This window comes from Dacryopinax primogenitus, assembly GCF_000292625.1.
Source record: "Dacryopinax primogenitus strain DJM-731 SS1 chromosome Unknown DACRYscaffold_2, whole genome shotgun sequence".
NCBI lineage: Eukaryota > Fungi > Basidiomycota > Dacrymycetes > Dacrymycetales > Dacrymycetaceae > Dacryopinax > Dacryopinax primogenitus.
The window spans coordinates 1346156-1371009 of NW_024467199.1; the positions used below are offsets into that span (position 1 = coordinate 1346156).

At 51.3% G+C, this 24854-nt stretch overlaps 11 protein-coding genes across 11 annotated transcripts; 8 read left to right on the forward strand and 3 right to left on the reverse strand.

The window, feature by feature from the left end:
• Positions 1–460: 460 nt before the first annotated feature.
• DACRYDRAFT_113711 (uncharacterized protein) lies at positions 461–2250 on the forward strand (the record flags this gene model as incomplete). Its single annotated transcript, XM_040769683.1, has 3 exons — positions 461–655; positions 703–1415; positions 1464–2250. 3 exons carry the CDS (start codon positions 461–463, stop codon positions 2248–2250), a joined length of 1695 nt encoding a protein of 564 aa, XP_040632545.1.
• Positions 2251–2810: 560 nt separating this feature from the next.
• Positions 2811–4411, forward strand: DACRYDRAFT_20074 (uncharacterized protein). Its single transcript, XM_040771785.1, has 6 exons — positions 2811–2898; positions 2946–3130; positions 3179–3275; positions 3327–3427; positions 3475–3826; positions 3876–4411. The coding sequence occupies exons 1-6, from the start codon at positions 2856–2858 to the stop codon at positions 4337–4339; spliced, it is 1242 nt and encodes a 413-aa protein (XP_040632546.1). The 5' UTR covers positions 2811–2855; the 3' UTR covers positions 4340–4411.
• Positions 4412–4422: 11 nt separating this feature from the next.
• Positions 4423–5018, reverse strand: DACRYDRAFT_74952 (Elf1-domain-containing protein). Its single transcript, XM_040776097.1, has 3 exons — positions 4946–5018; positions 4765–4890; positions 4423–4715 (listed from the first exon to the last, which is right to left on the reverse strand). The coding sequence occupies exons 1-3, from the start codon at positions 5007–5009 to the stop codon at positions 4540–4542; spliced, it is 366 nt and encodes a 121-aa protein (XP_040632547.1). The 5' UTR covers positions 5010–5018; the 3' UTR covers positions 4423–4539.
• Positions 5019–5134: 116 nt separating this feature from the next.
• On the forward strand, positions 5135–6838 carry DACRYDRAFT_20076 (Rpt3-PA). Its single transcript, XM_040771786.1, has 8 exons — positions 5135–5210; positions 5263–5839; positions 5893–6185; positions 6241–6409; positions 6459–6527; positions 6583–6638; positions 6704–6740; positions 6789–6838. Exons 1-8 carry the CDS (start codon positions 5178–5180, stop codon positions 6794–6796), a joined length of 1242 nt encoding a protein of 413 aa, XP_040632548.1. The 5' UTR covers positions 5135–5177; the 3' UTR covers positions 6797–6838.
• Positions 6839–7311: 473 nt separating this feature from the next.
• DACRYDRAFT_74957 (pyrroline-5-carboxylate reductase) lies at positions 7312–8506 on the reverse strand (the record flags this gene model as incomplete). Its single annotated transcript, XM_040776098.1, has 4 exons — positions 7312–7600; positions 7651–8084; positions 8135–8435; positions 8482–8506. The coding sequence occupies 4 exons, from the start codon at positions 8504–8506 to the stop codon at positions 7380–7382; spliced, it is 981 nt and encodes a 326-aa protein (XP_040632549.1). The 3' UTR covers positions 7312–7379.
• A 173-nt stretch (positions 8507–8679) lies between these two features.
• DACRYDRAFT_45954 (glycosyltransferase family 1 protein) lies at positions 8680–9272 on the forward strand (the record flags this gene model as incomplete). Its single annotated transcript, XM_040774672.1, has 3 exons — positions 8680–8923; positions 8974–9112; positions 9161–9272. 3 exons carry the CDS (start codon positions 8680–8682, stop codon positions 9270–9272), a joined length of 495 nt encoding a protein of 164 aa, XP_040632550.1.
• Positions 9273–9563: 291 nt separating this feature from the next.
• Positions 9564–11688, forward strand: DACRYDRAFT_113716 (uncharacterized protein; the record flags this gene model as incomplete). Its single annotated transcript, XM_040769684.1, has 15 exons — positions 9564–9636; positions 9689–9841; positions 9895–10047; positions 10100–10177; positions 10236–10328; positions 10381–10458; positions 10509–10601; positions 10655–10732; positions 10787–10882; positions 10935–11012; positions 11066–11158; positions 11207–11266; positions 11325–11369; positions 11418–11468; positions 11521–11688. The coding sequence occupies 15 exons, from the start codon at positions 9564–9566 to the stop codon at positions 11574–11576; spliced, it is 1278 nt and encodes a 425-aa protein (XP_040632551.1). The 3' UTR covers positions 11577–11688.
• Positions 11689–11911: 223 nt separating this feature from the next.
• Positions 11912–15556, forward strand: DACRYDRAFT_113717 (uncharacterized protein; the record flags this gene model as incomplete). The annotated part of the gene is made up of 8 exons (XM_040769685.1): positions 11912–12084; positions 12135–12225; positions 12274–13236; positions 13286–14533; positions 14585–14854; positions 14902–15241; positions 15296–15477; positions 15527–15556. 8 exons carry the CDS (start codon positions 11912–11914, stop codon positions 15554–15556), a joined length of 3297 nt encoding a protein of 1098 aa, XP_040632552.1.
• A 214-nt stretch (positions 15557–15770) lies between these two features.
• Positions 15771–17624, reverse strand: DACRYDRAFT_20078 (glycosyltransferase family 15 protein). Its single transcript, XM_040771787.1, has 9 exons — positions 17412–17624; positions 17029–17360; positions 16796–16976; positions 16695–16747; positions 16573–16646; positions 16460–16522; positions 16313–16405; positions 15984–16263; positions 15771–15915 (listed from the first exon to the last, which is right to left on the reverse strand). Exons 1-9 carry the CDS (start codon positions 17454–17456, stop codon positions 15879–15881), a joined length of 1158 nt encoding a protein of 385 aa, XP_040632553.1. The 5' UTR covers positions 17457–17624; the 3' UTR covers positions 15771–15878.
• A 1012-nt stretch (positions 17625–18636) lies between these two features.
• On the forward strand, positions 18637–20021 carry DACRYDRAFT_74965 (uncharacterized protein; the record flags this gene model as incomplete). The annotated part of the gene is made up of 5 exons (XM_040776099.1): positions 18637–18838; positions 18890–19047; positions 19105–19200; positions 19251–19769; positions 19817–20021. The coding sequence occupies 5 exons, from the start codon at positions 18637–18639 to the stop codon at positions 19913–19915; spliced, it is 1074 nt and encodes a 357-aa protein (XP_040632554.1). The 3' UTR covers positions 19916–20021.
• A 182-nt stretch (positions 20022–20203) lies between these two features.
• On the forward strand, positions 20204–24222 carry DACRYDRAFT_113720 (kinesin heavy chain; the record flags this gene model as incomplete). The annotated part of the gene is made up of 20 exons (XM_040769686.1): positions 20204–20382; positions 20433–20624; positions 20674–20684; positions 20739–20759; positions 20812–20817; positions 20871–20917; positions 20967–21123; positions 21173–21316; positions 21367–21596; positions 21645–22181; positions 22233–22322; positions 22373–22624; positions 22678–22942; positions 22990–23042; positions 23091–23240; positions 23295–23456; positions 23503–23643; positions 23696–23882; positions 23941–24043; positions 24114–24222. Exons 1-20 carry the CDS (start codon positions 20354–20356, stop codon positions 24220–24222), a joined length of 2886 nt encoding a protein of 961 aa, XP_040632555.1. The 5' UTR covers positions 20204–20353.
• Between the last annotated feature and the right edge of the window lie 632 nt (positions 24223–24854).

Below are 24854 nucleotides of genomic sequence, written 5' to 3' on the forward strand. Positions count from 1 at the left end.
TGACCTTTTGTTTGATCCGAAGGAGCATAGAAGCAAGGGAGATGCGCGTGTTCAGGACCCGCGTTGTTCCTGTGCCTTCGCGGGGAAAGAGAACAATAGTCACCCTGCTGCACTCTGTCCACCCAACCCTTTCATCTTTGCCGCTTTATTGTTCGAACAATAAAGGCGTCCCATCATCATTGATATGGTCAAGCTGATTGCCACTTTAGCCAGTCGACATACGCTGTCTCCGCTCAATGCCTTTGTTCGCCCTCGAACGACGGCCTCACCAAAGCATAAAGCCTCATGCATCATCGAGGTTACGCTCTGCAGGTCTCTGGGCTTTGTCTGTTCTCTCTTCCCCCCTTCATCGTATCCTCCTCAACGCATTTGCATACCTAATATCTGCATCCCCTTCACCCTCACATCTTCGACTTGCATTCCCACTTACCTTCGATAGAACAATAAACAATAGCCTCCAATGTCTGTCACCGTCGAGATCGTACCCACAGCAGACTGCGTCGCGATGGTCGGCGACGCCAATACCTTCACATCCTACTCACTTTCAGGCAATGTCGTGATCAATTACGAGAAGTCGCTCGTGCGATCTCTGCTACCTGTCTTGCAGCCGCTTTTTTATACGGTTATCTCCATTGATATCTTCTTCGAGGGTCACGTAAGTCCACTACATCATGTTCCGTCTTGTCACTCAAAGCTATACAGCAAGATGTCCTTGATCGATCGGGCGGGCTGGCGTCCACCGCCATTTGCCGCATCCAGCAATCACTCATCCCCCCCGGCTCTCTTCCCGTAGTGCTCTCCCCAATCGTTCACACTCTTGGGATCCCCTTCGAACTCGCCGTCCCCTCATGGCTCCCCCCCACCTGGATGGGTCGGGATGGCATCACCGCCTACTCCCTGTTCTGCAAAGTCAAGGCCACGCCACATTATTCAGCGTCCGACCTCCTTCTCCCGCACAGCCCGAGCACGATTGAATTGGGAAACATCTACCCCTTGTCGGGAGGGCGGAGCTTGAAGCGTGCAAGGAGTATTTGGTGCCTCGGCCGATCCGGGCACACCAAGTCCACACTGAGAACCATCGAGGCTAAGCCGGTCAGCATCGCCGTCGGTCGATTCCGCACACCTCAGTCCCAAATCGACATGCAGGAAGAATGTTGCGCACTCTTCCCGCACACATATTACATCCTCGAGCCGAAGCTGAGGATAACCCCCGATATGCTCTCCGATGCCGCCCAGGTCAAGCTGCTCAATAGCCTCGTCCTGCATATTGGTGTACCAAGCTTTGTCGGCGTCCAGGAGACTAAGGTGCCCGTATATTGTGCGATCAAGTCGACCATCAGCAAAGAACTCTTGAAAGAGAGGAAGTTCGAGGTCACCAAGGTTTCCTTCAACATACAGCAGGTCGAGTCGTATCAGTACGTCTCTGTATCTCAGGGGAAAACCCAGTCGCTGATGACATACAGGACACCCATGGATCCCGAGTTTGAGGCAAACCACCCACTGCCCCCGGCTGAAGAACATCCCCCAAACATGCCTCTGATGGCACAAAACATCTTCACCTCGCTCAACGCCTGCGGCCTCCTACCCAAGTCATCCAACGACGCTCGATGGGAAAGGCATTGCGAGCTATCGAAGCATGATGTTACGCACACGTTTGACCACCCGCTCTCCCAGGGACACTGTAAGATCAACCTGAATATTCCTATCGTCCAAGAGGAGACAGGCGAGGACACAGTCACCATTTGGCCGGACATGGAATCGCCTTACTGCCAGGTTCATCACTGCATCTACATGTCCATCGACTGCCAATACGTGGATGATTTGGGCCAACTCCACACAGAGAACTTGGCCGGCACCGTTCCCCTCCGCTTCACCGCCGTCGCAACCAGTCGGAGCGTCTCTCCCGTCTCGCCAAGCTTCAGTGTACGGAACATAGACTGCTTCCAGCCGCGCGTACAGAAGGACGGTAGTCCGACCAGGCCTCTCCCTCCTGTGCCGGCGTACGGCCAGATATTCGATGAGAATGGCGAGACTCGCATGGCCGACCCTCTCCCAAAGTACGAGCCTAGGAGGTCGAACAGCACGAGATCGACCAGCAGTTCGTCATCTAGCGGACTGAGCAGCTCCAGTGGATGCGGACCTGAGACTCCGTTGACCCGATATGGCAAAACCAGCATAGGCAGCTGTTGTGCTCCAATGTCAGTGCACACCCCGCCGAGAAGGCATCACGCGATGGCTATCGCGGTCTGAGTGAGCACCCATTGTCCAAATTGCGCTTCTTTCTTTTTCTTTTTTCTATGGGTTTTATTGCAGGCTTCTGGTTTGAATAACATGGGAATGTATCAACCGTCATCGATTCTCATTGCATTTTGTATTGATATCCACGGACGCTGCCCTTGCATTGCATTTTCTCTTAGCCCCAACTGCAATTCGCTCCCTGATTTTCTCGCAAGCACTTCTTCTTACGTACAAAGCACCTCCTGGTACCATTCGTGTCCTTCGTTCGCTCGTTTAAAGTGGTCGCACAAGTTCCAAGAATGAATTGATCAATCTCCCCTGTTCCCCAAGGTTGCGTGTAAGAAGGCCGTATGAGGCGGGGCTTGGCATGTGGATTTCTGACGAAAACGCATAGGAACGGAAATAGGACCCTGTGGGCAGTGCAATAGACGCTCACAGGGGAGCAGGAAAAAGGTCAGGCCGCACCGCACTCACCCGCGACCCGTTACAACACCGACACAGGGGGATGCGCCCCTCAACGTCTTAAAAGCACACACCGTCTCCTCCGTCTTGGCTTTCCACTACCACCTTGTGCAAGCAGTCTGAGAGTCTCCATTGTTCATTCTCTTACTGGTAATATGCACTTCTCACTCGCTGCTCTTTTCCTTGCTCTGCCAGCAAGTACGTGTTCATTTCCACGTCTATTTCTACTCTTACCATCTTGCCAGTCGTAAACGCCATCCCGTCGCATAAGTACGATGCACGTTTTGCCGCTCTTACGGTGAAGCATGCTCAGGTCGCCCAGCGCATGGCGAATCCGCTTGCTGGCCGTATGGAGCTTGGCTCGAGGCAGTCAAGCTGTACTACCCAATGCTCCAGCACAGCGGACAAAAACGGAATTACCACCTATAATGTAAGCTCACAACATGTCACATTACTTACGATCTCACTTTCGGGGCAGGCGTGCTCTTCTACCGATCCTGTTTGCATCTGTGACGCCCTGGAGAGTCTCAGTGCCACTTGCTTGACCTGCGTGCTTCCTGCTGCTGGTCTCTCAGGTGACAAATTTCGCGACAACTATGTGAATTGACGCTGATAAAGATCCATAGCGTCTCAGTTCAGCGAAATCTGCGGCAACGGCGCAACAACTACTCAATGTAATTCACAGTGTTCAGACGCAACGGACACAGCGGCGAACCAGGCTGCTGACGTGAGTTCATCGTGACTGAACTTTATATCTGTACTGACTCCTTACAGCTATGCACAACCTCATCGATTGAAGACCCTTGTGTCTGCTCTGCGCTGAACAAGATGACCTCCGCCTGCCTTAACTGCCTGCTCCAAATATCGGGCATCTCGAACACTCAGTTCAGTCAAGCATGCGCCGCGGGTGGATCAGCCGGTGGTTCAAGTGGAAGCCCTGTTGGAAGCCAGCCTACTGGAGGGAGCACTTCTTGCACTGTTACTGCGTGCACCAGTGTTTCCGACCAATCAGGTATCTCTCAGGGCGCGGATTGTTCGTCAACAGATGTTGGATGCCAGTGCGCCTCGCTGGGGAAACTCAGCAACACCTGCTTGTCATGTGTTCTTTCTTCATCTGGTTTGACTAGTAAGTGCTCCGTCTTATAGCCATGGTTTCATCTCATTGTGTGCTCCAGACCAAGAATATCAGGCGCAATGTGCTGCGAGCGGCTCGGCGACCGCAACCGCAACTACAACCACAACTGCTGCCCCTTTTCAGCCAACTAGCAGTAGCAGCGGCGGGTTTTCGTCCCCGTCCTGCAACTCTTCGTGCGCCTCCTCCGCTGATCAGGCAGCTATCTCGCGTGGCAACGTCTGCAGCTCTACCGACGTCCTCTGCGCGTGCACCGCTTTCAATTCGATGGACTCTGCGTGCCTAACGTGCATTCTCTCCTCGAACGGGTTAACGCAGAACGACCTCACCTCGCAGTGCGCAGCGGCAAGCAGCCAGGCATCCGTTTCCTCCACTGCCAAACCGACTGGGAGCAATCTGCCTAACACACAGAACCCGACGAGCGGGGCGCTGGCTGGGTTTAGCATTGGCATTGAGGGGATTTTGGGTGCTGTGTCTATTGCACTCGGTGCGATGATTTTCGTTTAATTATTTAGAGCGTTTAATCTCGAGATCTGTATGTATAGCGGTGTTGTTGTTATGACCCTCCATGAAGATATTTCAGGCAATTCACGCAATACGTACATATCAATTGCTGCTGCGTCGATGATAGGGTATGCTGGCTAGAAGTACACGATGCCGATGGCAAGAAATAGAAGTGGCTGAATTACAGAGACGAGCACGAGGGATTATTCATCGTAATCCTCTTCGTCGCCCAGCGGTGTTGGTCCCCTTGGGGCATCCTCATCCAAATCCTCCTCTTCACGAGCCGCAGGTCGTTGCTTGCGTACGGGCTGTCGCCGCTCTTGTGCTTTTTCGGAGGCATCGATCCACTCTGAGTAGACGTCGATGGGCTCAGAGAGGTCTGCTATAGTGTCAGCCACGCACTGACAGACAGTTGGACATATGCGCACAGTTGACAGTGCATGAGAACCGCTGCCCGCAGACTTTACAGTGCAGCTGACCAAGACCTTCAGTCTTGTCAAGCTTGCACACGACTGACTCGTTGTGGTTGCAGAAGAGGCATTGGAAGGTCGTTTCTTCAAATTGTCAATCAGTATATGCATGGAAACAAAATTTGTCGTGATGCCGCACCTAAAGGCTTTAATTTGACCCTTCCTGCCCCAGGTTTGCGTGATGACTTCTTCCTTTTGCCCATGGTCGTTCGTGGGAGAGAGCTGACCTAGCTTGATGAGCGCCTGTCAGAAGTTAGTGAACGGAAGCAGTTGGCACGAGAGAAGGCGGAGGCAAGGACGCGTCACTTCACGCTCGCACCTTGCTCAGGGGACAGCACTTCAACACTTGACTGCATTAGTTGGACTTCAAGATGGATGAGATTGGGATTGAGATAACAAAAGAGGTACACCGTGACAATGCGGTTGAGCTGGGGGCATTATTGACCATGACCGCAGGAACCGACTTTCGAGTCGGTCGTCACCGAGAAGTCGCAATTCTACGAGGAAATGCAGCGAGAGGAGGACTATTATATCAAGTACAAGAAGCTGGCACGACACCTTGAGATGCTTGAGATTCAAGAGAGCTATATTAAGGATGAACAGGCGAATCTGAAGCGCGAGCTTATCCGGGCGCAAGAGGAGGTCAAGCGCATACAGTCGGTCCCGCTTGTTATCGGCCAGTTCCTAGAGCCTATCGACCAGAACACCGGTATCGTAGGCTCGACCACTGGATCGAACTATGTTGTCCGTATCCTGTCGACACTTGACCGCGAACTCCTCAAGCCTTCATCCTCTGTTGCTCTACATCGCCATTCCAACGCCCTCGTTGATATTCTTCCGCCAGAGGCAGATTCGTCAATTTCGATGCTGTCGGCGGACGAGAAGCCAGATGTTACCTATCAAGATGTCGGAGGCATGGATACACAAAAGCAGGAGATTAGGGAGGCTGTAGAGCTGCCGTTAACACAGTTCGATCTTTACAAGAAGATCGGAATTGACCCGCCCAGAGGTGTACTATTATACGGTCCTCCAGGTACGTTGCGAGCTTTCCATCTTGCCTTCATCTTTACTGACGTATTGCTGCAGGTACTGGCAAGACTATGCTAGTCAAGGCTGTAGCGCACCACACCACAGCATCCTTCATCCGTGTTGTTGGGTCTGAGTTCGTCCAAAAATACCTTGGTGAAGGCCCGCGCATGGTCCGCGACGTGTTCCGGCTTGCGCGCGAAAACGCACCATCAATCATCTTCATTGACGAGATTGACGCCATTGCGACCAAGCGATTCGATGCGCAAACAGGTGCTGATCGTGAGGTACAGCGTATTCTGCTGGAGCTGCTGAATCAGATGGATGGTTTCGACCAAGGAAGTAATGTCAAGGTGCGATGTGTCGGAACGATACTCATGCGCGTCAGACTGAAATTAAAAACTACAGGTCATCATGGCCACTAACCGTGCGGATACCCTCGACCCCGCATTGCTACGCCCAGGTCGGTTAGACCGGAAGATCGAGTTCCCTCTGCCCTCAAGGAGAGAGAAACGGTTGATCTTCCAAACTGTTACGAGCAAGATGAATCTGGGTCCAGATGTGGATCTGGAGGATTGTATGTCCGGTCATTTGTCTGCTGCATGAGCCCTCTGACCCTCGCGCAGATGTATCCCGTCCCGACAAGATCTCCTCTGCAGAGATTGCTGCTATCTGCCAAGCAGCCGGCTTGCAAGGTATGCATATCTTTGGGTTTGAAGATTGATTGCAATGCCTAATCTGTATACACAGCTGTGCGGAAGAATCGTTATGTAATCTTACCGGGAGACTTTGAGGAAGCCTGGAAGGTAAGATCACGTGGCTCCGTTGGTGGCTCGTGCGTTGACTTTGCTTCCGCGCTCGTATTTTACAGGGAACGATCAAACGTGGAGACGAGACGTTGGAGTTCTGTAAGCACCATCACTGCTCTATACGAAACGTGTTCTAACTATGAGCAGATCGGTAGACGTGGTTACCTCTGTAACTATACATATTCAGCGCATATATCATCATTGCATCAAAATGTTGTGCGAATGAAGATTGGCAGCTCCCTCTTCACTTTAGTGCATGTCCGCTGTTTCCACGGACTAGTGCTCATTTATGGGAGCTAGATGGACACGGGCTGTTTCAACAGCCGTCCTGTGTTTTGCCTCTCCGTCTATCACCTCGGTGGATTCAAGACGATTGCGGTTCACACGCAGGGGACAGTTACAGTTACCCGATAAACGTTGTAAGTTACCGACAGTAAGTGAGAATAATCATTTGTTTAGCCCTGTCTTTTCCGTGTAGACTTTCATGACCGTCATGATGCTCCCTAACACTCTGGGCGGCGTTCTCATACCCACGCGCCGCCCTCATTTCATGGGCAAGCAATAATGAACCACGGGCAGTCCATTAGATCCGGAATTGCCACGCCTGCTACTCACCGCTGCTTCAGTACTTGGGGCAACCGGTCCATTTCTCGGGTAACAACTCTCCTTTCTTAAACCAAGATTGATATTATTCTACATTGTACCTCCGAGATGATTGCCAATTACATCATGTATACATCAATGCTTGCGAGCAGAGGTGGGCTGCTTTCCAGACTGGCCGAGCTCGCTGGCACGCTCCGTTGCAACCTGGATTGCACGCGCGATTGTCGACCGCACACGACCGTCTTCTAGTGTCAAAACGCCAGCAATGGTGCAACCACCAGGAGTTGTCACGGTATCTTTGATGGCTGCTGGATGAGCCCCAGACTGTAGTGTCATACGCGCTGCACCCTGTAGTGCTGTAGATGTGCGTTGGCTTCTGAACAGGTAAGATGGAGAGCAGGCTTACTCTGAGCAGCCAATTCCAGCGCTTCTGCTCTCGGCAACCCCATCATAACACCCCCATCGGCCAGCGCCTCCAAGAAGATACATGCGAATGCTGGGCCCGACCCGCTGAGGGCCGTACATGCATCAAAGTGCTTTTCATCCAAGAACCTCGCCCTCCCAATAGAAGAGAAGATGCTGGTGCAGATCTCCTTGTCCTTCGCAAGGAGATGGAGCGGCGTATGTAGCTCTGCATCAGGGGAAGAGAGCACTGTCATACCCTCCCGGATCTTGCACGGGGTATTGGGCATCGCACGGATGAGACGGGTCGATGCGGGGACCCATCCGCGCATTTGGGAGATCGTGACACCGGCGAGGATGCTGATGAGCAGCTTGCCTTCAAGAGCATGAACCATGCCAGGTGCGGTAAGGATGCCCTCGGCTTGGTGGGGTTTGCAGCTGAGACATATGAGCGATCATGAAGGATTGAAATAAAGTGACGGGCGTACCAAAGAATGATGATATCCGCGTGAGCAGCTGAGTCGGCATTGTGCCCTGCTATGACCTGAATTGCAGGACCCAGACCGCCCAGCGCCTCAAATGTCCTCTTCAGCCTGCGCACGCTGTCGTCTCTGCTGACACAGGCAGTAAATTTGGACGGAAGAGATTCATCCGGCACCGTTGCTAGTGTGGGGACAGGAGTGGAGATTCCAGAAGGCGAGGACTGGCTCATCCCGTTCGGGAAGGGGGAAGGTGACTTGAGCACGTCGACCACACCGGAGAGGATGGCGATGCCCATCGTCCCACAGCCTGCGTGTACCTGAGCATACATCCAGCATTGATACAGTGTACATACCGATGACACAAAGTGTATAGCCCATTTTGTGACTGGAGAAAGACTGAACTGAGGAAGAGCCAGATCAAAATTATTCCGGCGTCTGGAATGTATGATTCATGCTTCCTTTTGATCCCGCTCAGGGTTACTGTATTTCTTGATCAACATCAGTGATTGGTGATTGTTTCTCACGCTCATAAACTAAACTGAGATCGATTCATGCCCACTGCGTTCGTAACTGTCGGGTCGACAAAATTTACGCCTCTGATCAAGGCCGTAGTCTTCGATGATTGTCTGAAAGCGCTGAAAAGGGCTGGCTATGATACATTGGTTGTCCAATGCGGAAACAGCGACGTTGAACCAGGGAAGTGGTCAGCACAAGGCGTATCGGTAGATGTCTGGCGATTCGCACCTTCGATACAATCGTTTGTGGAAACAGCTGGTTTGGTTATATCACACGCCGGTTGGTTCGTGATGGCAGATTATCGTGCCCTTGTCTAAGATACTCCTTAGGCTCTGGCACGATTCTTGATGTCCTCCGGGCCGGAAAACCTCTGATCGCGGTTCCAAACACGTCTCTCATGGATAACCATCAGGCAGAGCTTGCAAATGCTCTCTCCAAACAAGGATACTTGACTGCTTCGACACCCGAGTAAGAGGTTTGAGCACATATATGCGCATATACTGAGCTCAGGACTAGAACATTGCCACAAGTGATTGCGGCATTCAGCCCGAATCACCTAGCACCCTTCCCTGCGTTTGATGGCTCCAAATTCCTCAATATCGTAGATGAAGAAATGGGATATATGTAACTGCTTCGAAAAACCTTTGGCTGAGTGCGACAGGTCTAGAGTCTTCCCTTTTGTTCGGTGGTATTTTCCTTAAACGGATAGAAAAACACAATGACGTCGCTGTATCCATCTCACATCACAAGCAAATACCCATCTGAGACTAGAACTCCCATTGCACCTCCCGAATCCGCAAGCGTATAAGTACCTCGTCCCCACATGGTGCCGATTCCCAGCTCAACCTCCTACAATCACCCCCGTACACAACAGACCAACAATCTTTCACACCCTCTCACATCCTTCACCATCTACATCATGCAGCCTTACGCCCTTCTCAGTCTCCTCGCTGCCTCTGCTCTTGCACTCCCCAGCGGACATGTATCAGATGGTACGCATATAACCTCACATAAGGTGATTTTGGCTGATACGCATACACGCAGCCTACGAACGGAGCATCGTCAACGATATCTCCATCCCTGCTCCTGTGAACGGTACCGTAAATCAGATCGCATCCCAGATGTCATCTACCATGAACGGCACTTTCAGCAAGGGCACATCTTCCGCCCCGAACGTCCCTAGGGGTCAAGGCAAAGGTAAGGACCATTTCTGAGGATGCGAAACTCTTCAAAGACGCGCATATATATAGCCTACCGTTCCTATGACATCGCGTTAGCTCCCGCGGTTGGCCCCAACGTTTCGGTGCCCGTCGACCCCACTGGGGTGCCCCAGACCGGTGTTTCCACCGCCAACAACACCGCACAGGGGATCAAGCCGAAGCTACCGGCTCGTCAAGTACCAGGTGTGTAGAATCAGAATCAACAAAGACTGTCAGGGCTTACAAGGATGTGTAGTCAATCCCACTGGAGTCCCTATGACCGGTGCGACCATGGCTAATAGCACGGTGCAGGGCGTTAAACAGGCGTTACCCGGTGCGCTATGTTCCGCAGGATGAATATTGCTCATGGCTGACTTTGTATACATGTGAAGTCGACCCTACTAGCGTTCCGGCGACTGGTCTTGAGACCGTGAGCGGCATTGTCCAGGGCATTGAGCAGAAGCTGCCTGTTCGTCAATTATCAGGTAAGTAGGAGCAGGACGTGAGCACCGCAGCCATGGGTAATCAGCATGGCAGTCGACCCCACCGTAATTCCCATCACTGGGTTAACAACCGCCAATAGCACTGTCCAAGGAGCAGAGCAAAAGTTACCAGGTTTGTTTCCATAGTTAAAGTCTGGGTCGGTGTGACTTACACTGTAGCAGTTGATCCTACAACAATCCCGAAGATTGTTGTTTCTACGATGAACGGGACCGCGCAAGGGATCGAAGGAAAGTTGCCTGTGCGCCAAGTCCCAGGTATCCCTCTCTATACTAGTCATCATTATATTATGTTGACCCCTGCTCCCTAGTCAACGCCACAAGTGTTCCCATGACCGGCGTCACTGCTGCCAACAGCCCCGCGCAGGGGGTCGAGCAGAAGCTTCCTGGTGAGTGGTCGTGCATATGATTTGCACGATATCTCGGTGACACATCTCTCGCAGTTGATCCCACGGGTGTTCCTGAAGGCGGTCTTGCTGCTGCTAACAGCACTGCGGGGGGCACGAGGCAAAGGTTGCCTTTGGCTCGTCAACCACCAGGTCTGTCCACATCACCAGTTAACGCTGTGCGAGGAAGCTCATGATTGTAAAGTCGACCCTTTGCAGATTGCTCAGACTGGCGTCACGACGATCGACAACACGGCACAGGGGATCAAGCAAGAATTGCCTGGTGCGTCTGCTGCGAATTATAATGCATTGCCCCAGGGTTTCATGGACATACAGTTGACCCTACCTCTGTCCCTATGACCGGCCTGGCGACTGTAAACGGCCTCGCACAGGGCGCCAAAGATAAATTGCCTGCTCGTGAGGCACCAGGTACGCGCGTCTTGGTTTTTCAAAGTACACACGTGTAATCCTGGCAAGCAGTCAACCCTGCGGAGGTCCTGAATGAAGTCAAGAATCATGCACCCCGGTCCCCTCAAAGTACGTGATCACTGAAAAGCCATACTCTGTGTCTAACGGTACTTGTATCATCACAAAGATCTGGACTCACCTGGTGTTGACGTCAATACGTCGCCGTCCGGAGGTGAGTCGTTCTCACCGTATCATTTGCTGAGCTTACGACGATGGCCAGAAAATGTGGACTTTTACGGACCTTCTCTCTCGCACCGGAGCTACATAGAACGTAAGCTGCTCATAATCATATCGGTCTAGTGCTGAACAAGTTTTGTATGCAGAGCTAGCCCGGGATGTGGTCACCAAGATTGTCCGCGATCTCGATCTGTTGGACTGAGAGGGGGAAATACATTGAGAAATGAGACTGACAGAACTAGACTTGAAGGATGATGAGGGACTTTACAAGGCACATACCCAGCATATATAGTAGAAATCGCTAGTAATTTAACAACAACGGGGCTCAACCAAGGGATTGTCGACGTTGAACGACATCGATACATACTGTTCGGCGGCACGTGGTCAAGCCACGGTATGCAAGGGCTTAGCCAAGTTTGGCATCGTTCCGAGCGAGACCGTCTACACCACATCTTGACGCTGACAACGTCCTTGGCACCATATACCCTCGTGTCAACTCCTTCAAGGCGGACACATCCAGGGTGAACAAGAGGAGAGATGAGCCACGCTCTTCTTCTCCGTCTCTTCCTCTCCCCGTCATTTTTCAACGTACACGTCGCACTCCAGTACCTCAGGACTTATGGCGACCATGTCGGCATTACACACTATCTCACCGGAAGGCTCAAGGGAATGGATCCAGTGGAAGTGGAAGGTCTTTGGGGATTGGTTTGGTACGTCTGAGTGGGGTCGACGCTTAAAGCTGGTGATGACGGTCGAATAGCCATTTGCTTGTGACACGGCCATCGAAATCTGCTGCACTCGAATGCTTCGTACTCGAGAGGGCTGAAGAGTCCACGCATATAGCTCTACTAGTGCGTGTAGGAACATTATGAAGGAGGATATCTCTGATCACTATCCAGACTCTATGGTTCATGCAAGCTGCGCTGTCCGACCTCTCAAAGGCGAAGCGCGAGACGCTCTCCTTCTACATCTGCCAACGGGTCCTCAACCGGCTACACCACATCATTTTCGACCCGCCCATAGACCCCGACACGCCTTATGGCTCAGTGATAGAAGTATCCCGGAAAGAGAAGGTGAAGCCTCGCATGGGACCGGCGCTGGTGGGGATTGGTACTGCTCTGGGCGCGTTTGCCCTCCCGCAGCTTGGGGTCGTTGGGGATTGGGCGGTGAAGCAGGGTCGGGCAGAGGAAGGGATGCCGAAAAGAATAAAACTTCCAGGGGAGGATGTCGAGAGCCCGAACACGCCCGTGCCACCGGTACTGTACGAACAAGGGGACGACCTGGTCGAAGAGGACGACGAGGCCGAGTCTGCCATGGAGACCAAGCCACGTGCCGAATCACCACTCACGTCTAGATCCGAAATGCCGTCGCGCCGTGTTTCGATCTACGATGCCGACCCCACAGGCACGCGCAACCTCAGCACTGTATCGCTCCAATCCCCGCATACAGCGCCTATTCCCGGTGCAAGGAAAGTTTCCGGTCCTCACGCGACTTCCCCCTCTCTTCCGTTCGCATTCCCAGCCCGTATGCCGGAGGTAGAAGACCCGTTCGGACAATTGGATTCGGAGACTTCGGGAAAGAACGGCTGGTTCCCGTCGCATGTCGACAGACAGCACTCGCGATTTCAGAGCAGTCCGAGCATCTCTACTTTCAACAGACAGAGCACAGATATTCAGCTGTTGGCACGATACCCGCTCCGAGCGCAGACTGTACTCCTGAAAGCCCATTACTTCAAGTGCCAGACGAGGTTCTTGTTGTCACTGGAATCGATCTCAAACAGGCTGCTGGTTGTACCCAAACCGGCAAGAGTGAGTGCTCTGAGGGCAGAGCTGACAAGCTTGAATCATCAGCTTCCGTCGGAGGTGCGTATATGCGCTTGAAACGTCGAGATCATGACTGATACAACACCAGATGTGCCTACCAATGTGGTGCCCGTCTACCGACTCGGACAAGTGCCATGCCCATCATCGGATCGTCCGAATACCCGCTGGCGAATGTGTGGTACTGAATTCTGCCGAGAGAGCTCCATACCTGCTTTTCCTCGAAATTCTTCAGGGCGATCTCGATTTCGACCCATCCAAACGCGCAAATAAGGAGATCGTCAAAAAAGTGCTAAAAGAACAGCGGCAGTATCAAGTGAATGGTCATACTCTGAATGTCAGCGATGAGGGAGACGCCAAGAAGCAGGGTATCAAGTCGCCGACCGGATTCCAACCAGCCGATTTTGGTCAAGAAATCAGCCCCGAGGCGGGTAGCCTCCTTCCTCCTCCTGCCCTTTCAACGATCCCACCCACACCTGACGGCTCAAGCCGCAATTCTATGACTGCGGAGGACAGTCCCGTAGAAGACGAGGAAGAGATGGATCTCGTTGAGCAGGTGTACGGCTCCGATATCCAACTGCATCCCGATGAAATTGATCTGACGGACTCGATCGCTCTCCCCACCCCACCAAAAAACAAGGCCCTCGATATCGCTACTTGGTCACGTTCAAATCCGGCTTCCCCACGACCGGATACTAGCGTTCACAGCACACCTCGGCGACACTCTTCGATCGCTGGTCCTCGACGAATATCGTCCTCGCCAGTTCCTTCATCGACTCCCCCACGAGAAGGACAAATTACTCCCGGCGGACACCTGCCCGTATTATCTCTGGAAGACTACTCTGAGCGGATGCGAACAGCTGCTATCATGCTCGCTCAGCTGAACGCCAGCATGACCTCAGTGACCCCTCCTTCACCCGAGCAGCACCCAACTCTAGTCGGAGGCGTGCTTAGCTGGATCCCTGGGACTTCACGCCCACAGCCCTCGCGCAAGCAATCTCTGAACGGATACCTGCCTGATGGTTCTCCAGCGCCTCACAGTGTTGCCGTCCGGCTGCGATTGAACCACGGTGAAGCGTCTGCGATCAAGGATAGGATCATGAAGGAGATGATGTCCCTTGAAGAGGAGCGGATGCAGCGGATGAGTGAGGCGGAAGGCGAGGACGTCGGCCTGGGCATGTCGGGATCGGCTAATCGGAAGACTGCGGAGGACGAGACGATCGTGAGACGAGAGCTGAACAAGTCGGACCCGTCTGCCCCGGTGTTCAAGGAAGCTTGGGCTACGAAGAAGGCTCGCATACGGAGTAACTCACCTTATGGTCATCTGGCATCTTGGGATGTGAGTGTCGAACGCTCATATTCTTGTCGCTCATACTGAACAAAACACTAGTGCATCTCTATGATCGTCAAAACCGGCGCTGACCTTCGACAAGAGCAACTGGCCACACAATTGATTAGAGAGTTCGAGCGTATCTGGAAGGAGGAAAATTGTCATTGCTTCTGCCGTCCTTTCCGTATCCTAATCACCGGTGTTTCTTCTGGTCTGGTTGAGACAGTGACTGACGCGGTGTCCATTCATTCGATAAAAAAGGCGGAATATGCCAAGCGGTTGGCCGAGGGCAGGTTTGGGAACGTGTCATTGATGGATCATTTTGTCAACGTAAGGTTTGGCTATCGTATGTGGAACCTTGTCTGACCGAAATGCAGACATATGGAGATGCGTCAACTGCTCGATTTGTTCGAGCACAGCGGAATTTCGTACGATCGTTGGCAGGGTACTCCGTCATCACCTACCTCCTGCAAATCAAAGATCGGCACAATGGCAACATTCTTCTGGACAGGGATGGTCACCTCATTCACATAGACTTTGGTTTCATGCTGTCCAATTCCCCAGGGGGCAATATGGGTTTCGAAGCTGCACCATTCAAGCTGCCTATGGAATACATAGACATTCTGGGTGGAATCGAAAGCAAAGCGTTCACCGAGTTCAAGACGCTTTTCACGGAAGGTTTCGAGGCAGCAAGGAAACATTGTGACCGCATCATCAGTGAGTAGTGTCAATATTGGCTTGCTTTCGGGGAGCTCATTCACGGCTTCTCAGCTGTTGTGGAGCTTATGCAGAAAGATTCGGCCTTGCCCTGCTTCACTTTATTAGGCGAACAGACCGCGAATGCGCTGCGTGACCGATTCCAGCCAGGACTGACTCAGTCGATCTTTCATGACTATCTGGAGAAGCTTATTATCAGCTCGGTTGGGAATACATGGACCAGGCTATACGACTCCGTAAGCTACTACTGGACTACTGTCCGGACCTTGACTGACACGTCTTCAGTATCAATACTATTCTCAATCAATACTATGATCGCTCTGCAAGGACTTGGCACAGGTTCTGGAACACATCGTGGGCCCATTTGCCCCTAAAAGCCAAACTTTCCCTTATTTAATCGCATACCCCTCCAACATGTACTTTACCATCCTTACTTTGTCGCTTTATCATTGTACAATGCCGAAGGCTTTTTATCCAGAGTCCAAGGCCGTCAGAAAGCAGTTTCAGTTCATGTAAGAGAGTATCTCGTATTTTGGGTCTCTAGACTACTATACATACCAGCCCACAGGGCGCAAAATGCGTGCTATATGAGATAATGTCCTTTCAAAGGCAATGCGATCATGAAACAGTATGTGCATCAGAACATTTTGTCGAACTTGCTCAAACAGGAGTACCTAAACGGGATGGGATAATTGTCAGTTTGCAGTTTATACCAGCATGACGCTCTCGGCGCAAGGCTTACCATTCATAATCAAAGTTCGACGCCGGATCGCACCCGCATTTTCCTCTTGAATGTGCCTCACCTGTGGGGCAATGCATGAACGGCTCGTGCTTGTATCCAATATCATTGAAGAAGTGGATCTGGTCCTTATGCGCGAAGAGAGCTGCACCAATAGAGTGTACGGGTGCATCACCCCACCGCTCATAGTAGAATCCACCTGCCTTGTCAAGATATTCGAAGTATTTCGTGTACGCTTCTCCTCGCCAGAAGTTGAGATCGCCGATCTCGAAGTTACTCCAAACTAGTGGCAAGATCAGCAGGGTACAACCAGAGAAGAGTAGCCAGCTCACAGTGACAACGGTTGTAGTGTTCGCCATTATCGTCTGAGATGAAGGACAAGGCGTTGTCCTTTGGCATATACTCCGGGTGTAGTTCCATGAATTCTGCGCAGATCGTGCTTAAGCGCCCGATGTTCCCTGAGACCCTCTGCCACGTACCTTTCGTCGTATCCCAAAGAGTTTCAATAGTCTCTGGATATTCATATAGAGAGATCGTAAAACCTATGGCGGTGTTAACATTTTGATCGGTATATGCGTTCAGCAGGGCATACCATAGACCTTCTTCTGATCTTGCATGATTAGGAATGGGTCGTAGTCCAAATCGCAGAAGAACTTGACTCCGGGCCTACGGTAGGGTTAGTTCCGAGTGATCGGATCAATAAGAACGACGCACTCTACACGCCAATAATAATCGAATGGCACGAGAAGTGGGTGTCGGAAGAAAAACTAGACCTGTAAGCTCAGAGCTTTGCGGGCTTGAGTATATGCGCTTACCCCTGAGTTGTATCTGCACATGTTCCGATATGGTACACTGAACCCATAAATGACCTTATTCTCAATCATCTTTAGGCGAGCTGCAGTCGCCTTCTGCTCATCGATCCAGGGGGGTTGGTGCCAGTGGTCGGGCTGAATCTGGCCGTAATAGCATGGTGCATTTGTTATCCCAGCGGTTATTCTGGTGATAGCTGTATGAGAACCGTCGCCCCAGCACAAGACAATCCGCTCACCTCTTGAAATCGTCGCTGAAAGGCTCCTCGTTGAGGAAAACATATGGGTACTGGAACTTCTTATTGAAGCGATCCTCCATTTGCTTCATGCTGTCTAGCAGAGGGTATAGGTCCGAGTTCCGTGCAAGGACAGCAAATGCAGCCTTTGCCTTTCTCTGACCTTGAGGTGGCGGTGGAGAGCTAGACGTCTCATTGTAGTAATATTGTCGATCTGGAGGGGTGAGGTAGTATGGTTCTGATTGTTGGACGTTTCCCCATTGTCTTAAGCGCGAGAGGGACGTCGTGCTGCCGTACGTCTCATGAGTGAGACTGAGAATGAGGTGCAGAGTTAGCTGAAACACCGGTTAGCATATATGCCCTTTTCTGGCAGAGTATGCCCGCACCAGTATTGATATTGCTGCTAATATATATCGCCAAGGGGTCATCATCCTGTGCAGAGTTCGGTCAATGATTACGGATGTCGTGACAAAGCGTAGCACGGAAGCAAGGCGCTATCGTGCTGAACGCCCCCAATGTTTCCAAGTTTCGTTCGTCCAAGCTACGCTACCAGAGGTGCAAAGAAATGACGAGCAAGGTGAAGGATAAGTGAGTGTTTGTGCTGTTCAGTGGGTAAAACTGCGCAAGCCAAAGTCCAAGATCAGAGGGTCCCCGCACGCATCGGAGGTATATCATGGTGAGCCTAAATTTGGGACACACCGTGCTGGCAAGATATCTTTCTTCCCTTTTCCGCTCTCCGAAGCAATATTTCATTCATATCTTATAGATTATTCGAGCAAGAACCATGCCGTAACCATAGCATTAACATTCCCATTCATTGATATGTGTCCTATTCAGACCCACCAGTCCGGGCTATTCAGCATCTATTTCTGATCATCATCGCCCTGAGAGGTGCCCCTCTGCGGAGACAATCTTCACATGTACTGTGTATTTGCGCGTCGCATCGTGGCAGTGAGAAAGTCAAATAGTTCAGAGGTCCCACAATTATTGGAGGTTATAGGATAAAAAAATTGGCATAATCAAAGAACAAAGTCTATCTCAGTCTTTTTGGTACATTGTTGTTATTATAACCCTCAAATACTGCCTCTACTTAGGAGTATGTATTCTAATTTCTTGATAACACTATATGTACATATTATTGGAAGACCCCTAAACTCTCTCATTTATGAGTTTCCTGTCCCTGCCACAAAGATGACGCGGCACCGGAGGAAATTACTCTCGCCGTGAAGTTCTCTGTTCAGATCCAGTGAAGCCAAGATGCCGATGTCGGCTGGGTTCTGTCCTGAGAGCGTCATTTCCTCAGGCTTTTCAGCTCTTTCTCCCGGTTATGCATCTTGAAGTGATGACGTCATCAAATTTCGTTTGAAGATGAAGAGGGGCAAAGGCGAAGAAAACACGGGGCTTAAGACGTTTTCTCAAAGGGTGTCCGTCAGGACGAAAACCGAAGCCAACTAGCTATACTTGTTAAATCAACATTTTGGTGTTGAGTGAAAAGAAGACCAGGACGAAAAGCAGGACTTCGGCTTTTTTGTATCCGGGAGGGAAAAAAGGTTCCGAGGATGGTCCCTCCGATTTTTTGAAGCACGCGCGTCTGAGGTCGTCCTCATCGTTATGGCGTCCTACCCACCATACGAGAAGCCGGGCTCAACAAGCAGTCTCTCCTACGTTCAAAATGCAGTGGAGGGATCGCTGAAGGCTCTCAGTCCAGTGGTGTCGCCTTTCACAGGTGTGTACACCAGATTCGTCGATTGGCGCAAAAGCTTCGGCTTGCCGAACCCAGGCAGTTCGGAGAACCTGCAGAAGGAGATCAAGTGTAAGCTGCTCTTATATATATTCTCAGTTTCAGCGCTGACGAAACATGCAGCGGCCCAACTAACACAATGGATGTTCGACGGAGCGAGAGCCGACCTTACGAAAGGGCTGTCTATGAACCCGGCCTTCCAAGTCACCCACTCCTTCTCCCTGGGTTCGTCCGCGCCCGTACCAGCGTATAATTTTGGCGCACTGTTTGGTGACGCAAATGTACGTTCCGTTTTATGTTATACATTGTCCTGCTGGTTTTCTCATACGGATTCGTAGTCTTTCTTACAAGGAGGAGTGGACAATGATGGAAACGTGAATGCAAAGTGCCATCTTGGATGGACGCCCACGAGCGTCACCAAGCTCACAGCCCAAGTGAGCTCACCAACTCTGTGCCTACCGAATTCCACCTAATCTTGTGGTAGATGTCGGGTAGCGCCTCACAAGGCAGCATGTTCCAATTCGAACATGATTTTCAAGGCAGTGACTTCACCTTCAACCTGAAGGCCATTAACCCGACCGAACCAGCAAAAATCTTCATTGGTAACTGGTTGCAATCTGTCACCAGCAACCTTGCGCTGGGCGTCGAAGGTGTGTACCAAGTCCAGCCACCAAGCGTGCGTGAAACGCAAGTGTCCGGTCTGGTGAAGTACACTTCCTCTGCTCGAAACTGGATCGCAACCGCCCACATCCGCCCGGTTGGCGTTTTAGAGGCAAGTTATTGGCACAAGCTGTCCGAAAAAATGGAGGTTGGTGCGAACTTGGAGTTGGTACATGTCCCCATGAAACGGGAAGCCGTTGCTACTGTTGGGGCAAAGTACGACCTGAGGATGTCCACCTTCCGCGCCCAAGTGGACTCAACTGGCAAGGTATCTGCCCTCCTTGAGCAGAAGTTTGCCCCATCGTTCGCCTTCTTGGTGTCTGGTGAGATTGACCACGTCAAGGTATGTCTCACCTGTCTAGGACATGCCGAAGTTTGACCGTTTCGCAGAACTCCGCCAAGGTCGGTGTTGGTGTAATGATCGAGAGCTCGTCTCTCACACCGGAGGAGATGGGTTTAGTGCAGCCTATGCAGCCTGTCGGTCTATGAGGGGACATTTTGAGTAGAAAAGCACACGGAATCTCATTCGCGCATACTGGCATTGTATCTGTCTCCACTCTTCTACTTGAATTAGTTAATGCAAGGCTGCATTTCTACTCACAGCCAAGTGTAAGTATTCTGGGCGTACAGTGCCTGGCCTCCAATCAGAAGCAGCCAAGAGCAAGAGGGGTCGACGCGTCCCAAATTGATGGGAAATCTGCTCCCGAAGCGCGACGCTATTAGTAGGTGCTCCCTACTCACCGCACTCCTCTCGCGAGGACATCACCATCCTGCAAGCTGGTGTCAAACCGTTTCAGCCTGCCATACCTCTACACGACCACCCCATACCTCAGCTCAACTGCCCAGCGCGCGACTCTCACTTTATCGTGCACATCACTCTATAGACTTGACCTCACGTTTCACCACCCCTAATCACTCGTCACCCTAATGTCCAATAACATCAAGGTCGTCTGCCGGTTCGATACGTTCTCAGTCAATAGTCAATGGGAATCTTACTTTGACCTAGGTTTCGGCCCCAGAATACGATAGAGACACGGGAAGGAGGGGAGGTGGTCGTCTCTTTCGACGACAGCTTAGCAACGGTCGGCCTGCGCTCAACGGCTGGGCTCTCTGGACCTGAAAAGGATGGGTTCACGTTTGATCGTGTGTTCCCTATGGGAACAAAACAGCATGAGGTGTTTGATTATGGTGTGAAAGGGTGAGCACGTACATCAACGTTTATGGTTACAATGTTAATTGTTGTTTAGGATCGTATCAGGCGAGTGAAGAGCTTGGGTTATGGAGTTAGCTGACGCATGCGTTTTATCGTTAGATGTTATCAATGGATACAATGGTATGCATGTATGCTCAGTGTGGTGTTACGAACTGACCATGTGTTTTTGTAGGCACAAGTAAGGACTCTGTCGTTAAGATGGAGATGGATGACTCCTCTGACTCTGCTTAGTATTCGCATATGGTCAAACTGGAAGTGGAAAGACCTTTACCATGATGGTGCGCCTCAATGCTCTTTTAATGTGTACCAATGCTGATATTCTTCAAGGGTGCCAACATCGATTCCGACGAGTTGAAGGGCATCATACCCCGCATAGCAGAGCAGATCTTTACAGCCATCCAGGAAGCACCCCAAAATATAGAGTTCTTGGTGAAGTGCTCGTACATGGAGATCTACCTGGAGAGGATTCGTGATCTACTCGCACGTATGTGCCACCTTTGTCTCGTTTGGTACATGCTCAATATTCCTCTCAGCCCAAAACGACAATTTGCAAATACACGAAGAGAAGAACAAGGGAGTCTACGTCAAGGGTTTAATTGAGGAGTATGCCACAGGTCCAGAAGCTATATACGAACTTCTGCGACAAGGTGGTCTTGCTCGTATGGTTGCGGCAACTAGTAAGCGAAGAATATCTTCATGATGGCAAGATCGCTCATGCAGTCTGCAGATATGAATGCCGAGAGCTCACGTTCACATTCTATCTTCTTAATCATCATCAATCAGAAGAATCTCGATACAGGTGCTCAAAAGTCTGGAAGTCTTTATCTCGTCGATCTTGCCGGTTCAGAGAAGATTGGAAAGACCGGTGCAACTGGTCAGACGTTGGAGGAAGCGAAGAAGATCAACAAGTCCTTGTCGGCGTTGGGTATGGTCATCAACGCGCTCACGGACGGCAAAGTGCGTCTTGTTTAAATAGTGCAAGATGGCAGCTGAATGTGTCCTTAGTCCACACACGTTCCTTACCGTGATTCCAAGCTCACGAGAATTCTGCAAGAATCTCTTGGTGGTAATTCGCGGACCACCCTCATTATTAACTGTTCTCCCTCTTCGTACAATGAAGCCGAGACACTGTCGACTCTCCGCTTCGGTATGCGTGCCAAAGCAATCAAGAATAAGGCTCGGGTCAATGCAGAGCTGTCCCCAGCCGAATTGAAGCTACTCTTGAAAAAAGCGCAGACCGACAATGCCGCTTTCCAGAAACTCATTGCCGACTTGGAAGCTGAGCTGGGAACTTGGCGGTCAGGCGGGCAAGTGGATCCTGCCTTTTGGGTAAAAGGTATGGGCGCACCGATGAAGAAGGCGCCCACCCCATCCAGTACGACACCGGCTCGTCCGAGCACACCAATCAATCCTATGGTGGAAGGCCTGAGAGGCGAGTTAGAGAGCAGGCCAGAAACACCAACGGTCATCGGCCTTGAGAAGGATGAACGAGACGAGTTCCTGAGACGGGAGAATGAGCTGACGGATCAGCTAGGCGAGAGGGTATGCTTCCTCGTAACAGAAATAACTCTAGGTGATCTGACTATCGTGTAGGAGTCCCAGCTGTCAGCTGCCGAGAAGGAGCTGGTTGAACTCCGTGCAGAACTGGCCGGCCTTCGAGGAGATGTTCCACCTCCACCCAAGGTACATTATATGGCTATCTCACTACTCACACCTATCTGATATTATTTCAGGAGTCACAGATCCCCCCCCATTCCTCAGAGCTTATTGAGCTGCGCCTTGAGCGTGACAGGATTTCCTTTGAGAAGAAAGAGCTCACAATCGCTCTTGAGGATGAGAAGCAGAAGAACTCTGAACTGGTGGCGCAGGTTGAGGACCTCAACAAAGCAGCTTTGCAGAGCAGGACCCGTAAGACCTCACTGGCGGAAGGCAAAGAAAAGAAGAAGGCGGAGCTTATGGCATTGATGATGTCTAAACTCGAATCGGTCAGTAGTCTTGGTGAGATTTGCGCAATGGTTGCTTATAATATCATGTGCAGCATGTCGGCATTTCCGATAAAGACGACCAACTGCAGTCCACACTGACTAAGTTGGCTGGTATTGACAGCAACGAGGGTGTCCAAGCTTTGACTCTGGATGATATTGCCCTGGTGAGACGCCAACTTGCTGAGGAGCATGAAGCCCTTCGGAACGCGATGGAGAAGTTGCAGGAAGTACAGGAGGAAAACGCACTTCTGAGCAAACGTCGTCAGGATCTGGAAAGGAGAAATGCTCAGATCGAGGCAGATATGGAGGACGTATTTGGTAAGTGGCAATATTAATGCTTGAATATTGCTGATAGGGCGATCCAGCCAAATATGAAGCGAAAGAGGGCCACGCAGATTTCGCCTATGCCGAAGTCAAGGTAAGTTGTTCTGAAATAATTACAAGCCTTGGTTTTGACCCAAGTCAGGCGACGCTTGAGGCGCAGTTCACCGCCAAACTGGAATCGCAACAGTCAGAGATTGAAGACTTGCAGAAGCAGGTCGAGACAAGGACACGAGACATTCGGAACTTAAGCTCTGAACTTGACAGCTCGAAGGGTGTCAATGAGGAACTGAAGGTAGTCTCCTCTAACCCATTATCCTCTCATAGCATCACTGATCGCTTGGCTCAGCGCGCATTCGAAGCAACATCTGCCGGGCTTGCTGGTGGTAAGGATCTCGCCGAGACCGCCCGGGAATTGGAGAGGACGAGAAAGGCGATCGCGGCTCAGTTAGCTGAGTTTGACAATACCAAGAAGGCACTTATGCGGGACGTTCAGGATCGATGCGAGAAGGTGGGTTGTGATCCTTGCCAATTGATGCCTTCTCACTTTGATCTAGGTTATCGAGCTTGAGGTCCAGCTGGATGAAATGAGAGAGCAATACAGCAATGTCATCCGCAATAGTAACACCAAGGCTCAGCAGAAGAAGATGGCGATCCTGGAACGGAACCTTGAGCAAGTTTCCCTCATTCAGCGACAAGTATGTGACCATTGGCCTGCATGGGGGTGTCGCACTCTGACGTTGTATCAAGCTCGTGGATCAAAATGCCCTGCTAAAGCGGGAGGCTGGTGCATCGGAGCGGAAATTGATCACACGAAATGAACGTATAGCCGGTCTTGAAGCTCAGCTCCGCCATGCTATGAGGGAAATTGAGGACCGCGACCGGAGGTACGCCGAACAATTCCGGAACGTCTATCAGGCGACCGAGCACCTGCGAAGTGAGTCCTGACATTCATTGTTAAAGCCTTGAACTCATTAAGCGGGATCGATTCTCAGCCGCACAACCAAGTGCCCGCATCGCTAAGCCGCTTCGCGGCGGGGGCGGGGCAAACCCGCCCGCGAACGGTCCGCTTGCACGTCTCCAGGGTGAGGAAGCCAGGTGAGAACTTCTTTCAAAGCATCCAAGCACTTCGCGACTAACGCAATTTCTGTCCTCTGCAAAGCTCTAGCGCATCTCGTGAGTTCTTATCTCTTTCCCAGGTGAAGTCCCGCATTGATTGGACGAATGTAGCGAGTAAACAGCGGGCGTCGTGGTTCTTCAGTGCCTCTCGATCGTGATCGTTCCAAGTGGCTGAGGCAGTGCTCTGACCATGAGCTATTTTTTCTTTTTCTCGTTTGCATCGATTTCAAATTCGCACATTTCCCATATCCTATAAGAATCACGCCACATACCCGAGCCAATAGAGTCAGCAGCGGTATCTTGGAGGAGGGCCGGCTGTAGCATAGAGTAACCCCTTTATTTTGATGTCAATCGCCAAAAAAAATCTATTTTTTCAAGACGGGGAGATGCGCAGCCCCTTTAATTGGTCAGAACATGGAGCGTCAAGTTGCCGTGAATTGCTAAGGGTTTGACCAAGTCGCCATGGAATGATGCCGCGGGCGCCACAGCCCAGGCTTGAGTGGGGATACGGGTACATTCTAAAGTGAACAAAAAGAAGCGGCAACGGTCCCCATTCATAACTCACTCAAAACAGCGGGCCCGATTATGAAAAAGTACTTCCGGAAGCTTCCGACAAGCGGAGGCATCTTCCTTGCACGAGGGAAAAATCCCGACAACGCGTTAACCCAAGTCAGCCTCTGCCTTTTCGGGCGAGTCCTCTCCAGGTCTCTCTCTCAATCCTTTCTGCACATCGATCCCCTTTCACCTCTAATACCTCCCTCCCTTTATTATCCGCTCTTTATAATTCCTT

What these genes read in the sequence shown, in the direction of transcription:
- DACRYDRAFT_20074 (XM_040771785.1), top strand. Translation starts at nt 2,856, where the DNA reads ATGCACTTCTCACTCGCTGCTCTTTTCCTTGCTCTGCCAGCAA. An exon ending in TCCTGCTGCTGGTCTCTCAG is followed by an intron (nt 3,276 to 3,326) that starts GTGACAAATTTC and finishes AAAGATCCATAG; the next exon opens with CGTCTCAGTTCAGCGAAATC. An exon ending in CGGCGAACCAGGCTGCTGAC is followed by an intron (nt 3,428 to 3,474) that starts GTGAGTTCATCG and finishes GACTCCTTACAG; the next exon opens with CTATGCACAACCTCATCGAT.
- DACRYDRAFT_74952 (XM_040776097.1), bottom strand. Translation starts at nt 5,009, where the DNA reads ATGGGCAAAAGGAAGAAGTCATCACGCAAACCTGGGGCAGGAAGGGTC. An exon ending in GGTCAAATTAAAGCCTTTAG is followed by an intron (nt 4,891 to 4,945) that starts GTGCGGCATCAC and finishes GACAATTTGAAG; the next exon opens with AAACGACCTTCCAATGCCTC. An exon ending in GTTCTCATGCACTGTCAACT is followed by an intron (nt 4,716 to 4,764) that starts GTGCGCATATGT and finishes ACACTATAGCAG; the next exon opens with ACCTCTCTGAGCCCATCGAC.
- DACRYDRAFT_20076 (XM_040771786.1), top strand. Translation starts at nt 5,178, where the DNA reads ATGGATGAGATTGGGATTGAGATAACAAAAGAG. An exon ending in AGATGTGGATCTGGAGGATT is followed by an intron (nt 6,410 to 6,458) that starts GTATGTCCGGTC and finishes ACCCTCGCGCAG; the next exon opens with ATGTATCCCGTCCCGACAAG. An exon ending in CCAAGCAGCCGGCTTGCAAG is followed by an intron (nt 6,528 to 6,582) that starts GTATGCATATCT and finishes CTGTATACACAG; the next exon opens with CTGTGCGGAAGAATCGTTAT.
- DACRYDRAFT_20078 (XM_040771787.1), bottom strand. Translation starts at nt 17,456, where the DNA reads ATGATGACCCCTTGGCGATATATATTAGCAGCAATATCAATACTG. An exon ending in TAGCAGCAATATCAATACTG is followed by an intron (nt 17,361 to 17,411) that starts GTGCGGGCATAC and finishes CCGGTGTTTCAG; the next exon opens with CTAACTCTGCACCTCATTCT. An exon ending in AGATCAGAAGAAGGTCTATG is followed by an intron (nt 16,523 to 16,572) that starts GTATGCCCTGCT and finishes ACACCGCCATAG; the next exon opens with GTTTTACGATCTCTCTATAT.